This window comes from Pinus tabuliformis, chromosome 1_1, assembly GCF_031772625.1.
Source record: "Pinus tabuliformis cultivar Carrire ecotype Pingquan chromosome 1_1, CPIR1, whole genome shotgun sequence".
In the NCBI taxonomy this organism is placed as follows: domain Eukaryota; kingdom Viridiplantae; phylum Streptophyta; class Pinopsida; order Pinales; family Pinaceae; genus Pinus; species Pinus tabuliformis.
This window is the reverse complement of record NC_142297.1, coordinates 396371517-396389529: the sequence shown is the minus strand read 5'-3', so window position 1 is coordinate 396389529 and position 18013 is coordinate 396371517. Positions and strand designations below refer to the sequence as shown.

The following is an 18013-nucleotide window of genomic DNA, read 5'->3' as shown; positions in this document are numbered from 1 at the left end:
CTCGCTCTATTGGCAACGATAACTGGCAATACCAAGGCTATGATCAACTGGCTATAAGTGGCAATGACCTAGAGACGATGACCTCCGGACAACGACAACTGGCAATCAGCGATTAAACCTACCACTGACCTTTCTAGAACAATGGCATTCTTGCAATGACAAGAGTTCTAGCTGCAATGACTGAGAAGAGTTCTAGCCAGCTCTGAAATAATATTACGTTTATCAAAACGATACTCATATAAAACCACCAGGTCATAAGTCTAATGGTCACATCTGAAGCCACCACGTGATCACGTGGAACGATGCATCCTATGAAAGGAATGGCTCACCTGTATGCATTTGTTCGTTTGTTTTGTTATTCGTCCTTAAGATTTCTAAGTATTAACAACGTTTGGTGTATATATATATTATTTAAGTAATTTAATGTAAAGTAATGGTTTTTATAATATCTATTTATGGTATATTTATAATATTTATATCTATTTATGGTATATTTGTAATATCTATTTATGGTATATTTATAATATTTATATATTTTTATAATTCACATAGAGTTATTTATAAAGCGTAGGTAATGTTTATGAGTAATATGTTTTAAAGTTTATTTTAGGTATATTTTGCAATAAAGTTTATCGTTTTAATATGTTTCAGTATCGTTTGGAAAATACGTTCTGGAGTGCTGAAACAAAAGCGATGGGGGAGCGTCCACGATGATCGTCTCGTCCTTGGCCGGTGATCGCCTCGTCTCTCACCGCCCAATCAGGAAGCCTCCCTTGCCAGCTGCTCGCTCCTCCATGTCCTTTTCCATGCAGGAACGCCATCGCCCTTGTCTGCCAGGTTGCTCAAATCATCCACCTGTCTCTCAGCTTCATGCATATCGACGCCCTTATTTAACCCGTCCATCAGCTTTCCCTTCGGTTTTCCGTCTTCGGCCCTCCTGGCCGAGGAGTGTATCGGTTTCTCCTCCTCCCTCTGCTCTCGTTTCTGCCCGACTCCTGGGCTCTCTTTTTCGGCGTTTTGGTCTGTGCGTTTTGGTCTCTTTCTGAAAATGCGTTTTGGTCCCTGCGTTTTGGTTTCTTTCTGTAAAAAATGTTTCAGTATCGTTTCAATATACATAGTTTTCTGTATTAAGGCCATGCTCCTAAATATTGCCAATGAAGCGGCACAAAGTCCTAAACTTTTTGCTGCAGATTCAACTGTTGCGCCATATAATGCGACGGAGCATATCTACAGCATAGGGCAGTGTTGGAGAGATTTATCCTCCACAGACTGCGGATCGTGCCTGGATTTTGCCCTGTCACAAATATCCGGATGCCAGACTGGAGCTATTGGCTCTCAATTCGTATCCATGAACTGCTATTTGCGTTCTGAGCTTTACGCATTTTTCAACGCTCTTCCTGAATCGAGTATTTTTGTCATATAGTTTACCATGATAAGAATATCTACTGGTTTTGTAATGTTTTTTCTTTTGTGAATTAAAAGGTAGCCAATTTTCTTGTGCAAATTTGCAGGAGGCCAAAGATCTAAAGTGCTTGGAGTAACTCTGGCCGTGGCATCCGCTACAGTTGGGTTAATTGCGGCCATTGGCCTTTGCATATGGAAATTTTCCTCTCGAAAATTTTGGCAACAGATTTCTCTAACCAGAGGTATCATTCAGTGTGCACTTATTAGCTTGTGATTTTTTAAATGATCACTCTTCTTTCGGATTATCATGTTATTTTTATATCAGTTACTGGTTTTGGAAATATTTGGGATCAGGGCTACGAACAAATTTACACATTACACATCTTGCCATTATGTCTTGAAAATTTTACAGAGAACGTATAAGATATTATTACAAGAAGATATTACAAAATTCACCAAGAATTCAGCACTAACCTGAAAACAAATTTACACATCTTGCCATTATGTCTTGAAAATTTTACAGAGAACGTATAAGATATTATTACAAGAAGATATTACAAAATTCACCAAGAATTCGGCACTAACCTTGCCAGCCGCAGCTCCTCCAGGTATTGAATTGAACGCTCCTCGGTTCGCAGAATGGTTTTGCAGCTGTTCGCAGAATGGTTTTGCAGCTGTTCGCAGATAATGTTCTGTTCGGTTTTGCAGGTTTTGTTCTGTTTGCCGCGGAGCAGGAAGGGTTTTGAAGGCGGGAGGAGGTTGGTCGCATTCTTGCCATCTGTAAATGAGCTCTCCCGGGAATTAATATGATTTGAGTGAGCGGAGGCCACCCGCCGTATTTGATTAATATGTCATCAATACGATTTGATCAATCTGTAATCAATACGATCGATTTGAGGGTGGCTGCGATTTGATCAATCTGTAATCAATACGATTTGAGCTGCGGGCAGGGTCGCAGGGGCGCAGATGGGCAGCCGGAGAGGGATGTCGGAGACCGATGATGGATGGAAATATGATGCATGGTGGATGGTGGTCGTCGGGCTGTCAGAGGGTACCTCCATATCATTAACTTTGCTATGGAGGTGGAAATAGGAATCGCCGTCCTCGCACACCATTCATTTAAGTTTCGGAAGTCGTGAGAAGATCTGGTCAGTCAGAGATAATATGTGTCAGCTTATGGACAAAATAATGCGACACAAATGCATTCAGTAATAAAGCATGTTAATAGCAACATGATCTCCCCTGGTGAAATGGTTGTTGGAAATAATAACCCCAACCACCTTAATAAACAAAGCATGGTAATAGCAACATGATCTATCCTGGAGAAATGGTGGTTGGAAATAATAACCCCAACCACCTCAATAAACAGCCAAACAGCGTGACAACCGTTATACCTGTCACACGTACTTTTGCAGGTTGTCTTTCTGGTTGAAGATAGAAGGACTGAAGCTAGACGCAAACCATTCACAAACTTGGCAAAGTCATTTAAAGAGGTTATGTATTTTGGTAAACAAACATGGGCAAGCATTCATTCAGCGACCTTTGCCCACATTCCAGAAAAGTAATTTTGAACACACTCAACAACAACATCACATTAATTATTTTGCTTTGTCGTGAATTAAATGTAAAAATTGTATGTTGAGTTAAATATGAATGTAAAATTCATTTTGATCGCAGAGTAGAGAGGTTAGAGAGTATGAGCGCAAAAGAAAAAGAGCGCAAGTCTCTGTGGAGAAAATGGTGGAGCAATTTTTGGTGGGCGCGTGAAAGCAACAGTTACTCTCACTGTGTGTTATTCTTCTTAAGTTTAAATCACTGTAAAACTTTTATTTTATTTGGTGAATGAGCCGCAATCTCTTGTAAATGTATTTTTCATGTTTAAGAAATGAATACTAAGTTTTAGTGTGTTACTCCAAACCTAATCCAAGTCTAGGAAATAGCATCACCGTGCGCGAAGGTAGCTCCGCACCTTCGGAGTGCGTGAACCTAATTTCGCGAAAGTAGCCCAAAGTCATAACTCTCTACCTCTCCCGTATGCAAAAACGAAAATCAAATTTCATAAATTTTTCTAACATGGTATCGGAGCCAGGTTAAATATTGTTACTGTAAAACAAGTGTTTTTAACTAACAGTGAAAATTGTTTTGAGTGTGCATTCTTTTTTAGCATATTTACCAGCAGGTAGAAAGTTTTTTCACGCTCAGAAATGGCAACATCAAGCACAAGTTTGACTAATCCTCAAATACCTCAATTTAATGGAAAAAATTATGATTTTTGGGCTATACAATGAAGACCCTGTTTTCTTCTCAAGATATTTGGGATTTGGTGGAGAATCGTTTTCAAGAACCAGTAGATGCAACAACATACAATGCCTTATCTCAACAAGAAAGAGGTGTTAAGGGACAACAGGAAGAAGGATTCAAAAGCCCTATTTTATATCTTTCAAGCAGTTCATGAAAGTATTTTCCCAAGGGTTGCAGCAGCAACAAAGTCCAAGCAAGCATGGGAAACCCTCCAAACAGCCTACCAAGGCATGGCAAAAGTTAAGATAGAAAAGCTTCAAATTTTAAGGAGATATTTTGAAACAGTTTGTATGAAAGAGTCTGAGAATATAAACTCGTTTTTTACACATGTAAGTGGGATGGTTACTCAAATCAGGTCTCATGGTGAGACACTTGAGGAAAGAAGAATAGTTGAGAAAGTTTTGAGAAGTTTGCCAGCAAAGTTTGAGGCCATTGTTGTGGCCATAGAAGAGACAAAGGATCTCTCACAATTCTCAGTGTATGAGCTTAATGCATCATTGGTTTGTCATGAACATAGACTGAATAGAGCGGCAAGCTCCTCACTAGAGCATGCCTTCAAGATACAAGTATCATTTGGTCAAGGTCGAGGCGGAGGAAGATCATATGCTAGAGGAAGAGGAAGAAGCCCATACAGAGGTGGAAGAAGCATCCCTTCAAACTCAAGTGGAAGAGACAGCGATCAAAATCCAAATCAAGGCCCATGCCAAAATCAAACACAAGCTTAGAGGTATGATAAATCTCAAGTTCAATGTCATTACTATAAGAAGTATGGTCACTATGCAAATGAATGTAGAAAGAAGTAATATGACATTAGTAGAAAACCAAGTGTAAATTTCACAAGAGAAAATCAGAACCATGATAGCATGTTTTTAACTTGTAATGTAACACAAGAAAAATAGAGTGATATATGGTGTCTAGATTGAGGGTGTAGCAACCACATGTCAGGAAACATAGAAATGTTTTCCAATCTAGATGAAATTGTGAAATATGAAGTGACATTAGGGACTGATAGCAAAGTCTCTGTCATGGGAAAAGGAAGAGTTAATATCCTAACAAAGAAGGGGGAGAAGAAATACATATCAGATGTTTACTTTGTCGCCGGTCTGAAACATAATCTCATGAGCATTGAACAGCTCATGCAGAAAGGCTACAATGTCTTCTTCAAAAATGATGTGTGCACAATTTTGGATAGGCCTCTAAGCAGACAGTTGATTGTAAAGGTTCAGAGGGAAAATAATAGAATGTTTCCCCTAAAAATAATATCAGATTTGCAGAAAGAAGGTGCACAAGCACAACTATCTATGAACTCACAAGAAGATGGAAGAAAAGATGCAGTTGTCACACAAGTAAACCTTCAAGCAGAGGTAAAAGATGAAAAATGGTTATGGCATTTGAGATTTGGACATCTCAACTTTGGAGGTTTGAACTCGCTGCATAGGAAAGACATGGTGAAGGGTTTACCACTCATAGAAAAACCAAATAGCATATGTGAAGCATGTATCTTAGGCAAGCAACATAGAGAAACATTTCCAGCAGGAAAGTCAGTGAGGGAAAAGGCACCTTTGGAGATTGTCCACTCAGACCTATGTGGACCAATGCAGACACCATCAATTGGTGGCAGCCACTATGTATTAACCTTCATAGATGACTACAAAAGGAAGACATGGGTCTTTCTCCTAAAACAAAAAAGCGAAGTGTTTGAACACTTTCGCCAATACAAGGCTCTTGTTGAGAAGCAAAGTGGACACTATATCAAAGTCCTTAAGACGGACAAAGGTGGAGAATACATCTCAAATGATTTCCTTCATTTTTGTAGGGAGCATGGAATTCATAAGAAATTTACAACAAGATATACACCGCAACAAAATGGTGTGGAAAAAAGGAAGAATAGGACCATTATGGAGATGGCAAGGAGTATGTTGAAGGCAAAGAATTTACCAAATGACTATTGGGCTGAAGCTGTTGCTTGTGCGGCATATATCTTGAATAAATGTCCAACCAAAACTGTCAAGAACATTGTTCCTGAAGAGGCATGGAGTGGAAGAAAACAAAATGTCACTCACATGAGAGTTTTTGGATGTGTGGCTTATGCACATGTCCCGGATGAGTTGAGAAAGAAGTTGGACAACAAGGGGGAGAAATGCATATTTGTTGGATACAATGATGAATCCAAGGCATACAAACTCTACAATCCATTAACCAAGAAGTTCATAATCAGCAGAGATGTGCAGTTCATAGAAGATGAAGCATGGGATGGAAGTTTAGAAAAGACAGTCAATGTCAAAGCATGCATACAACATGAGGACAGAGAGGAATTAACAACAACAAGTAATTCCTCAACAATGACTCCCTCTACTCCTATTCAAGCGGAGCAAAGCGGGCAGCAAGCAACACCATCAAAAAATGATAGAATAGTTTCGCACATCCAAGCACACCGCAAAGCGCGACACCAAGTGACATATCAAGCCCATCTTCAACAAGCACAAGAAGGCCAAAATTCATAAATTTAAATGAAATTTATGAGCAAGATGAAGTTGATAGTGGCGCAGGTCTGAATTCCTTATTTACATTATTTTGTCATGTAGATGACCCAATCCACTTTGAAAATGCAGTCAAGGAAGAAAAATGGGTTGCAATAATGGAGGAAGAAATAGAAGCAATAGAAAGGAATGACACATGGGAGTTAGTGAACCTTCCAAAAGGAAAACATGTCATTGGAGTGAAGTGGGTCTATAAGACCAAAAGCAACATTGAGGGAAAGATTGAAAGGCACAAAGCAAGGCTAGTTGTCAAAGGATACAAGCAGCAGCATGGAAGAGATTACGCAGGGACATTCGCGTCAGTCGCGCAGATGGAGACAATGCACCCAGTTGTGGCGATTGTCGCGGAACATAAATGGACAGTGTATCAGATGGATGTAAAGTCAACATTCTTGAATGGAGTGCTGAAAGAGGAAGTGTATGTAGCACAACCGCCTGGTTATGAGATTGAAGGACAAGAAGACAAAGTGTATCGGTTGAGGAAAGCTCTTTATAGATTGAAACAAGCACCGTGCACATGTTACAGTAGGATAGATGCTTACTTGTTGGACAATGGTTTCGACAAATGTGACCGTGAGCCTACTCTCTACATCAAAGAGAGCGAAGGTAAGATTCTAATTGTCGTCTTATATGTAGATGATTTGATTTTTACAAGCAGTGATGATTTCCTCATCACTGATTTCAAGCAAGTCATGAAGAGTGAATTTGAAATTACTGACTTGGGATTGTTAAGATATTTTTTGGGCATAGAAGTGAAGCAAATAGAAAATGGCATTTTTATCTCTCAAGCAAAGTATGTGGCAGAAATTTTGGAGAAGTTTAAAATGCAGAACAACAAGGCCGCACCAACTCCAACTGTCATAGGGTTGAAGTTGAGCAAAGAACATTGCAGCAACAATGTCAATCTGAAATTATACAAAAGCATGATAGGCAGCCTGATGTATTTGACCACCACTAGGCCGGATATAATGTATGCAGTAAGTTTGGTGTCAAGGTTCATGGAGACACCCAAGGAGACACATTGGCAAGCAACGAAAATGATTCTAAGGTATGTCAATGGGACAAAATAGTATGGTGTTTTGTACACAACAACAAGTGATTTCAGGCTAGTTGGTTACACTGATAGTGATTGGGCAGGCAGTGTCGATGACAGAAAGAGCACGTCAGGATATGTTTTTCGTTTGAGTTCCAGAGCCATTTCATGGGCCTCTAAGAAGCAGCCAATAGTGTCACTGTCAACAACAGAAGCTGAATATGTTGCAGCAACAGCAACAGCGTGTCAGGTAGTTTGGATGAGAAGGATGTTGAAGGATCTTCGTCATGATCAAGAAGGTGCAACAACTATTTTCTGTGACAACACCTCAGCAATTGCATTGTCAAAGAATTCTATCTTGCACAAAAGGACCAAGCATATTGATGCTAAATATAATTTTATTAGAGAGTTGATTAACAATAATGAAATTGCTTTGCAGCACTGCAGGTCACAAGAACAATTTGCTAATATTTTCACAAAGCCATTGGTAGGTGAAAGTTTTGATTATCTCAGAAACTGCTTGGGAATTGCCAATGGCGGTAGTTGTGATTAAGGGGGAGTGTTGGAAATAATAATCCCAACCACCACAATAAACAACCTGACAGCAGCCATACCTGTCAGACGTACTTTTGTAGGTTGCGTCTTTGCTTGAAGATAGAAGGACTGAAGCCAGACGCAAACCATTCAAAAACTCAGCAAAGGCATTTAAAGAAGTTATGTACTTTGGTAAACAGACATGGGCAAGCATTCATTTAGCAACCTTTGCCCACACTTGATAAATGTTAGTAATTGATATGATCACAATTAAGATATTTAATCATGTGGTCACTATACAGTTGACAATGTATATAACTGATATATTATGATTAACCATATTTATATATATTTAAACATGTTTGTGTTTGGGCATGTTAACCATAATTACCCATAAATAAAAATGATTTACCACATTTTATAATTTACCATAATTGATTATAATTAAACATAGTTAATTAAAATTAACTATAATTAATTATAATCAACTATAATCAACCATAATTATAAAAAACCGCACTAATTAACTTTTACCTGTAAAAAACTACAAATTTAAAAATATATTTTCCACAATATAAAAAATGGCTCTCCCAAAATATAAGATTTTAATCTAATTAGGTCTAATACACAAGACTAGCTTTTAAATATAAATTTAGATGTAAAAAACTGTATATTTAAAGATGTATTTTACAAGATATAAGATAATGACTTTCCCAAAGTATAATACGGTTAGTATACCTTTCTTCCGTGCCAACGTGCAAGATTGAAACCTTATATCTCCACGACTCGGAAGTTTCTATCCACTCGCTATCCATTCCAACCACCTCAACCCGAGCAAAATGCATTTTAGCTTCTTGTGAGTACATTTTTTTGTTCTACCCCACATAACGTTTTATTCTGAAACAAATCTTCCAATTCTAAATTATGAACCAAAAAAAATAGTTATGATAGTTGACAATGTGTATTTTTAAGTTAGTATTTGTGTTCGGTAAGTTAACTAGAGAACTTCTGAAATTTATATGCAAATTTTTTTTAGGTATATTGATTTTGTGGATATTATTAAACGTGTAAATTTAATTAATTTATTAAAAAATGTAATTTATCTAATTTACTATGAATATCTTTTTTAAAATAAGGAAAAGTGTTATAAATAACTCATTTACAAGGAATATCATATTTATTACAAAAAAGAAAAGAAAGAGGGTGTTTAACAAATTTATTTATTGTAAATATTTGATTTAGTGCAAATACCTTCTTAGAAATAAGACCTTATAATGCAGTTTTGAAGTAAGTCAATGTTTTGTAATCAACCCATTTACTAAGAATAAAATTTTAAAAAGTTCTGTAACAGATCATTTACTAAGAATATAACCTTTCAATTAAAAAAAATATTACAATGGAATGGTTTATATTTTTTAATATTATTATAATATATTTTTTTAAATATAATTAAAAAAAATTAAGAATCAAAATTTATTTCTGGAATGAAATTTTTGTAATGATATAATTATTTATTTTATATTTAAAAGTAATAATCAATAATTAATATTTTTAATTTTATTTACAAATAATAATTAACAATAACTTCTCCAATGGGGTGAGGAACTGCACAAAGCACTACATGGCTTATGTTTGTAAACAAATGGGATAAGCGTGGAGGGTCATTTTCCCTCGTTAAAAAATTATATATTACAAAGCAATGGAACACATAAAATATTGCAAAAATATAAACACAGAAAACGCATAAAACAAGAGAGACACAGATATACGTGGTTCACCCAGTTTGGGCTACATCCACAGAGAAACAGTCAATCCTTTCTTTTATATTATCCAGCGAACTAAAGAGATACAACCTACAACAATTTTGTTGTAATTCCCTCTTCGCTCTCAATCTCCTCTCTCTTCCTCACTCAGAATACAGATCTACATAGACGCAATACAATTCCCTCATATATAGAGAGGGGTTGCCTTCTAGGGTAAAAAACCCTAAATTAAACATAACTTCTACCGTCAGATCTTCGCCTAATGAACGACCCAAATTGACTACGAAATTACAAAATTTTACAAGGAAATTTTACATCTATTCTTAGCTTCAGGGGCGCTGCCCCCGAACCCCCCCGCCAGGGGGGGTCCCATAAGATCGCAGCCCCCCCCCCCTCCCCCCCGCGGACCCCCTCTATAGTGTATATTTTATGGGCAGCGTTGCCGCCCCATTTCGAACTGGGGTCCAATGCAGTGATACCTTTGAATGCAGAAAATAATCAGGCTCCACACCCAATAATCTCCCACTTGGAGACTGATTATAGCAACTCCACTACTGCTTCATTTGCTGTACAATCACTTCACTTTGGACCTGGCCGTTTCTCATCTTCTTCATCATACTTGAAGACCAATTGAAACTGAGAAGATTCTCAGTTTCTCCCTGGTTACAACTTTTGTTAACATATTTGTAGGATTCTGGCTAGTGTGTATCTTTTTTAGCTTCAACTGTTCATCTTCCAACGCTGACTGTATGAAATGGTACTTCAGCTGTATGTGCTTAGTTTTGGGATGAAATGCAGATTTCTTTGCAAGATGTATGGCACTCTAGCTGTCACTGTATAACTTGCCCAACTTTTTCTTCCTACCCAATTCATCCAGAAACCTTTGTAACCAAATCATTTCTTTACTAGCCTCTGTAGCAGCAACATACTTTGCTTCTGTTGTTGAGAGTGCAACAACACTTTGCAGTTTTGAGACCCAACTGATAGTTGTTCCACCTGTAGTAAACACATACCCTGTTGTGTTCCTCTTGTTATCTCTATCACCCGCCATATCTACTTCAACATATCCCTGTAGAGAAATGTTTGAACCACCAAATCATAATGTTTGATTTGTGGTACCTTTCAAATACCTAAGAATCCACTTCACTGCAATCTAATGTTCTTTTCCTGGATTTTTCATGTACCTACTTACAACTCCCACTGCATGTGCAATATCAGGCCTTGCCTTGTGCAGACCATTGCATACATTAACCTTCAAACTGCTGATGCATATGGAACTTTATTCATATGAGCCATTTCTTCGTGAGTCTTAGGACACTCCTCCTTACTTAATTTGAAATGGCTAGCCAAAGGTATACTAACTCGTTTTGCATTCTCCATATTAAACCTTTTCAACACCTTTCCTATGTACTCACTTTGAGACAATGCTAATTTGTGATTCTTCCTGTCTATAGTTATTCTCATACCAAGGATTTGTTTTGCAGCACCCAAATCCTTCATTGCAAATGAGTTTGCCAATTTTCTTTTGACCACATTTATTTCCTGCATGTTAGAACCTGCAACAAGCATGTCATCTACATACAATAACAATATAATATAGATGCCATCATTTTGCCTTTTGAGATAAACACAATGATCAGAGTCACATCTAGTATAACCTTGTTTAGACATAAACCTATCAAATTTTAGATACCACTGTCTTGGAGCTTGTTTTAAGCCACACAGACTCTTATTCAACCTACACACTAGTTTCTCCTTCCCTTTTACCTCATATCCTTGTGGCTGCTGCATATATATCTCTTCCTCCAAATCCCCATGGAGAAAAGTTCTCTTTACATCTAACTATTCAACATGCAAAACTTCAGCTGCTACTAGACTTAAAATAGTTCTAATTGAAGTCATTTTAACAACAGGAGAAAATATTTCATCAAAGTCTATACCCTTTTTCTGTGCAAACCCATTCACCACAAGTCTAGTTTTATACCTTTTTCTACCTCCATCTTCTTCCTTCAACTTGTAAACCCATTTATTCTGCAATGTTGTTTTACCTGTAGGAAACCTGACTAAGTCCCAAGTCTGGTTATGTGCTAAGGAGTCCATCTCTTCTTTCATGGCTTCCTCCCACTTCTTCCTAGTTTCTACCTGCGTTGCTTCTTCATAACATTCTGGTTCACAAGGATCAGTCAACAATACATAATATAATGAAGGAGAGTATCATTTACGGGGTCTACTTATCCTGGTAGATCTTCTAACATCACTTTCAAGTGTTTGAGGTGCTTGTTTCTGTTGTGGTTGTTGTTCTGGCTGTTGATCATTATGATTTTCAGGCACCATCACTTTTTCTGTGATCTCATCAAGCACTGTGTATTCTCTATTTTCTTTTTCCTATTTCTTTTCCTGTAGTTGATCCTTATACAAAACCTTTTCATTGAATATGACATCTCCGCTCCTAATGATTTTGTGTTTTTCATAATCATAAAAGCGATAACCAAAATCATTAACACCATATCCAATAAAGGTACATTTCTTTGATTTTGCTTCAAGCTTTGTTCTATTTTCTTTATTAATGTGGACACAGGCTTCACAACCAAAAGTCTTTAAAAAATAGTGGTTTACCTTTTCACCTGTCCATGCCTCCTCTGGAATACCACCATCCAAGGAACTTGAAATCCCTCTGTTTACTAGAAAAACAACAGTATCTACAGCATCTACACTAAATTGTAAAGGCAATCCTGCATGCAATCTCATGCACCTTGCACACTCCATGATTGTCATGTTCATCCTTTCCAACACACCATTTTCTTGTGGTGTTCCTGGAACTATTTTCTCTCTACAAATTCCATTCTCTGAACAATACCTATCAAACTCTTTGTTGTAATATTCACCTCCATTGCCTGATTTGAGACACTTTAACCTTTTTCCTGTCTCATCTTCAACCAAAGCTTTCCATTTCTTGAAAGCATCAAATACATCAGATTTATTTTGAATACAACAAATCCAGGTTTTTCTGGTTGCATCATCAATAAAAGTAACATAATAACGAAAGCCACCAAGAGATGATACCTGAGCAGGTCCCCATACATCTGTATGCACAAGCTCTAATTTTTTGATCTTATTTTCTTTCCCAACTCTGAGGAATCTGACTCTCTTCTGTTTTCCATAAACACAATTCTCACAGAATTTTAAATCAGCATGCTTCAAACCTGACAACAAATTTCTTGAGTGAAGAATCTGCATCCCCTTCTCACTCATGTGCCCGAGCCTATGATGCCACAATGTTGCATCTTCTCCTGTAAAGGTTAAAGCATTAACAGAATTAGAAATACCATTGCATAAATACATTGTACCAACCTTTCCTCCTTTCGCTATTACCAGGGATCCTTTAGTGACCTTCCAGGTTTTATCTGTGAAAGTAGTTACGCAACCTTCACCTCTCAAATTCCTTGTTGAATCAGATTTTCCTTCAGATCTGGAACATGCCTTACCTCCTTCAATAGCCATTGGTTTCCATTTTGTTGTTTTATAAAAATTGTACCCATTCCAATGATTTTACAGGGTTTATCATCACCCAATCGAACATGTCCAAAATCTCCTTGAACATAATCATGAAAATGTTTCCTATCAAGTGTGGCATGGAATGAGGCCCCTAAATCTACCACCCAGGCATCAATAATATTTTCTAATGAAAGAATTAAAACATCTTGCAACACATCACCTGTTACATTTGCTTCATGATTATTTTTTTACTGCGCGTCTCCTTCTTTTCCCTTTCGAGACTTGTAGTCTTTCTTCAGGTGTCCTTTCTTCCCACATTTCCAGTACACTATCCCCGATCTGGACATGGATTTGCCTTTTCTTGACTTACTGCGATATCCAGGGCTCTTTCCTCTTTCCATTTTTCTTCCCCTAGTCTCTGTAGTCAAAGGATTACCTAATGTCTCACCGGAGCTTTTCTGTCACATTTCCTCGCTAAGGATTGCACTGACAAAATCATCAAACTTTAAATTACTAGATCCAGAGACAGAGTTACTAATGGCCATAACTAAACCATTCCAACTTTCTAGCAATGAGCACAGAAATAACAAAGCCTTAACTTCATCATCAAAAGTTACCCTTACAGAACTTAACTAACCAGTAACTGTATTAAACTCATTTAAATGATCAGCAATAGATCCACCTTCTGACATCTTCATATTAAATAAACGCTTCATAAGAAATACCTTATTTGAGGCCAAGGGTTTTTCATATATTTTAGCCAATGTCGACATTAAACCCTCTGTTGTCGTTTCCTTTGAAATATTAAACACTACGGACGCCACTAGGCATAGCCGTGCTGTTCCAAGTGCTTTTCTGTCGAGAATACCCCATTCTATCTTTGTCATACTCATCGACTTCTTTGTCTTTCCGCTCAATGGCTGGTACAAATCTCTCTGGTACAAATAATCTTCCATCTGAATCTTCCACAGCTAGTAGTTTTGGCTGTTAAATTTTTCGACCCTAAACCTACCATCTTCCGCCATTGCTCCCACTCGAACGAGGAATCCTTCTCTCCTACGAGTTTGTCAACCAAATAGACCTTCGGCTCTTGATCCGGATTTAAACAGGAACGCAACAAATTACAGAGATAACCATATACACAAAGATGCAACGGAAATAATACTTCATTTCATTAATGGAAAATACTGAAATATGCTTACAAATAGAAATGGCAATAAACTAGCTAGGGCGATAGTAGCTTATCTCTGAGAAGAGATGTGATGGCTACATGCCTCTGAACTGTGTTACAATGAGGCTCGAAGGCCTATTTATTGTTGAGAAACAATGGAAAAACCCTTAACATTCCAAAACCTAACCCTAGGAGATGAAACGCCAAACTGTGGGCCCCGTTTGGGGGTAAGTTGGTACATCAACTTCCCGGGGTCGTAACTTTGGCATATGATCTCCGTTTGACGCGTACAATAGCTCATTAGAAAGATCTATCCGAGCACTATCATTGTTGGAACGAGAAATGGACTCGTGTTGCCCCCGGATTCCCCAAAAAACGTCGTTTAGGGCCTCAAAACGGCTCCGGAAGTTCAGGACCCGAAAAACTGCTAAAAATAGTAAGTTGTGCTACAATTAAGGAAACTGAAAATGCTGAGAAAGACAATGGTGGGGGTCCAGGTGGACTTGGCAGGTGGCCACCAATATCCACCTGGATCATTCCTCCCCCCTTAGGAAGCAATGGTCCCCATTGCGTTGAGCTCCTCCATGAGATGAGGAAACTTCTGCTGAACTTGTTCCCTGGTGAGCCACTTGCCCTGCTGAAGGAGTTGGCCCGCTTTGACAACTCGATACAGTTGGATATTCTGTTGGCGAGTGTTCTTGATCTGTGTGTCCATGATCCGATCAGTTGCAGCTTGTTCCATGCAATCTGGATTTAATTTTGTGGGTTTGAGCTGTTCTGCAATGTCGGATGTGTCTAGCAATGGTGGAAAGTATGGCCGAAGGCGGTCCACATTAAATACTGGGTGCAGGCCAAGGAATGGGGGAATGCTGAGCTCAAATGCATTGTCTCCCATAGCCTTAGTAATGGTGTAAGGACCATATCGGAGTGGTCTCAATTTCCGATAGGCTCCAGTAAGGCGTTCCTTTTGCAAATGCAACCAGACTTTGTCGCCCACCTGAAACTTGTGTGGCACCCGATGTTGATCATGTCGCTGCTTGTACTTTTCATTTGATTTCTCAAGAATGTCATGGACCTGCTGGCGAATATGTTGGATGCGCTCAATGAAGCTGGTGGCCTTATCTGTTTCGAACTGGACATGAGTTGAATTCATGTGAGTAGCTGCAAGTGGCATGGCCACATTAATGGGGCATAGTGGCTGGAATCCCAAACCCACCTGAAAAGGGCTATGGCCAGTGGAGCTATGAAGAGCTCGGTTGTAGTTGTGCTGAACGTAGGGGAGGCTCTCGTCCCATGTGCGTGGATGCTTTGAGTTATACATGCGCAGAATGTGCACAATCATCCTATTGAAAACCTCTATCTGGCCATCAGTTTGAGGATGGAAGGATGTGGACTTCGTGAGTTTGGTGTCCAGCATTGACCAGAGACTGGACCAAAAGGTGCTGAGAAACCGACTGTCCCGATCTGAGATGATAGACTGTGGGATCCCAAAGTGCACCCACACTTGTTCAAAGAAGAGTTTAGCAGTGGCTTCTGCTGTGATATTCTTCTTGCAGGCCATCATAATGGCCATCTTTGAGAACCTGTCGACGACCACAAAAACACAGTCATTTCCATGCTTAGTGGAAGGAAGGCCTGACATGTAATCCATGGAGATGGATTCCCAAGGTCGACTAGGGGTGGGAAACGGGGTATAGAGGCCTTGCTTCTTAATGGTCGGTTTGGCAATGGCACAGGCAGTACATGATCGGATGTACTTCCCAACATCTTGTCGAAGATTCGGCCAATAGAAATAGTTTTGCAGTACTGCCACTGTTTTCTCGACCCCGAAATGCCCAGCAGCCCGACTGTAGTGTGCTTCCCAAATCATCTTGGCACGCTCGCTTGAAGGAACACAGAGGTGACCGAGGTGGCATAATAGGGCATCCTGGAGGTGAAAATCTGCAACCTGCCGACCCTCCAAGAGTGTCTGGTATGTTAGGCCGAATTCTGGGTCGCTTTTGTAGAGAAGTGGCCAATCAGAAGTCTCGTGCCCGCAAGAGTTGAGCACGGTGGTTAGCGCCATGATCGGTGGTCGACTGAGGCAATCTGCAACATTATTGGTGCTGCCCTTTTTATACTTGATATTCAAGTGAAACTGTTGCAGGTATGTAGACCTCTTCTGATGGTGATCATTCTGCAATTTCTCTTGGGTCTGTATGAACTGCATAGGTCTGTGGTCTGTGTGGATGACCGTTTCCTTCCCCAAAATGTAATGCTTCCATTTTCGGTAGGCCTGTACAATGGAATACATCTCTTTATCATAAGTGGGGTACTTCCGAACTGTGTCTGAAAGTGTTTCACTGTGATATGCCACTGGATGTCCATGTTGAGTAAGGACTGCCCCAATAGCATAGTCAGAGGCATCTGTCTCGACCTCAAATGGTTGTTGTAAATCTGGTAACGCGAGCACTGGTGCCGTGCAGAGGCGATCCTTCAACTCCCTGAATGCCTTCTGTTGAGATTCAGACCAAAAGAATTTTGCTTTCGCCCCGCCCTTGGTGACTTGACTCAAGGGCCAAGAAATATGAGAAAATCCCAACACAAACCTGCGGTAGAAGTTGGCAAGACCTAGAAAGCTGCGGAGCTCTGTTAGAGTGGTTGGAGAGGGCCAATCCCGAATGACTTGGACCTTGGCTGGATCGACATGCACCCCCTATTCATCAATGATGTATCCCAGATACTGAACCTCGGTCATGCCAAAAGTGCATTTCTCCAAATTGGCACATAGCTTGTGTTGCCGCAGTGTTTGGAGAACCTGTCGGATGTGGTGGAGGTGCTCTTCCCAACTCTGGCTGAAGATCAGAATGTCATCCAAGTATACTACTACAAAGGAGTTGGTGAATGGCCGCAAGATGTCATCCATTAGCCTCATAAAGGTTGCAGGAGCATTCGTCAATCCGAAAGGCATGACGAACCATTCGAAGAGGCCCTCCTTGGATTTGAAGGCAGTCTTCCACACATCTGAGGGTTCAATTGGTACCTGGTGATATCCTGACTTCAGATCGATCTTGCTGAAATATTTCGCCCCCTTTAGTTGGTCTAGGAGGTCATCAATCCGCGGGATCGGGTACCTATTACGGACAGTGATCTTGTTCAGCGCCCAATAGTCAATACAGAGTCTCCACGTCCCATCCTTCTTCTGTACCAACACTATCGGGCTCCCACAGGGCGAAGAACTCGGACAGATGTGACCTTTCTGCAGGAGCTCCTGAATCTGCCTCTTGATTTCATTGTTCTCCAGAACGGAGCGCCGATAAATTGGTCCATTGGGTAACGGCGCACCTGGGGTCAGATCGATGGAGTGCTTGACTTGACAGTGCAGAGGAACCCCTGCCGGGGAGGTGAAGATGTCTTCGTACTCCTCCACAATCTTGTCCATCTGTAGCTGCCGTGCAGAGGGACCCCGTTTGGAGACTGCGACCACTGTCTTCTTCTTCCCTTGAGGGTGTATCATCAGGAAAACAAATTTCCTGGTTTTGGAAATGATCTTACTGCATTGTTTTGCAGTAATCAAAGAGATGGCGACAGGTGGTGCTACCTCTGGTATCCTGAAAAACTTATTTCCCAATGTAATAATAACAGCACGGGGCCTTGATTCATACACAGCATGTCGCTTCCACAAGTATGGTTGTCCCAGTAATACATCACAAACTTCAAGGGGAGCAATGTCACACAATACCTCATCCGTGAAGGGCTTGATGTTGTATGGAAGGCGACACTGCTGGCTCAC

General features: G+C 39.7%; 1 protein-coding gene across 1 annotated transcript; it reads left to right on the top strand.

Moving 5' to 3' along the window:
- Positions 1 to 710: 710 nt before the first annotated feature.
- Positions 711 to 2351, top strand: LOC149213300 (cysteine-rich receptor-like protein kinase 10). The gene is made up of 5 exons (XM_089388967.1): positions 711 to 857; positions 907 to 1024; positions 1191 to 1406; positions 1512 to 1646; positions 2113 to 2351. Exons 1-5 carry the CDS (start codon positions 711 to 713, stop codon positions 2148 to 2150), a joined length of 654 nt encoding a protein of 217 aa, XP_089245093.1. The 3' UTR covers positions 2151 to 2351.
- The last annotated feature ends 15662 nt before the right edge of the window (positions 2352 to 18013 follow it).

Excerpts from the sequence above, each read along its gene's own strand:
- LOC149213300 (XM_089388967.1), top strand. The coding sequence starts at position 711 with ATGATCGTCTCGTCCTTGGCCGGTGATCGCCTCGTCTCTCACCGCCCA. Across the intron at positions 858-906 it reads GTTGCTCAAATCATCCACCT|CTTTCCCTTCGGTTTTCCGT; the intron begins GTCTCTCAGCTT and ends CCCGTCCATCAG. Across the intron at positions 1,025-1,190 it reads CTTTTTCGGCGTTTTGGTCT|ATTCAACTGTTGCGCCATAT; the intron begins GTGCGTTTTGGT and ends TTTTTGCTGCAG.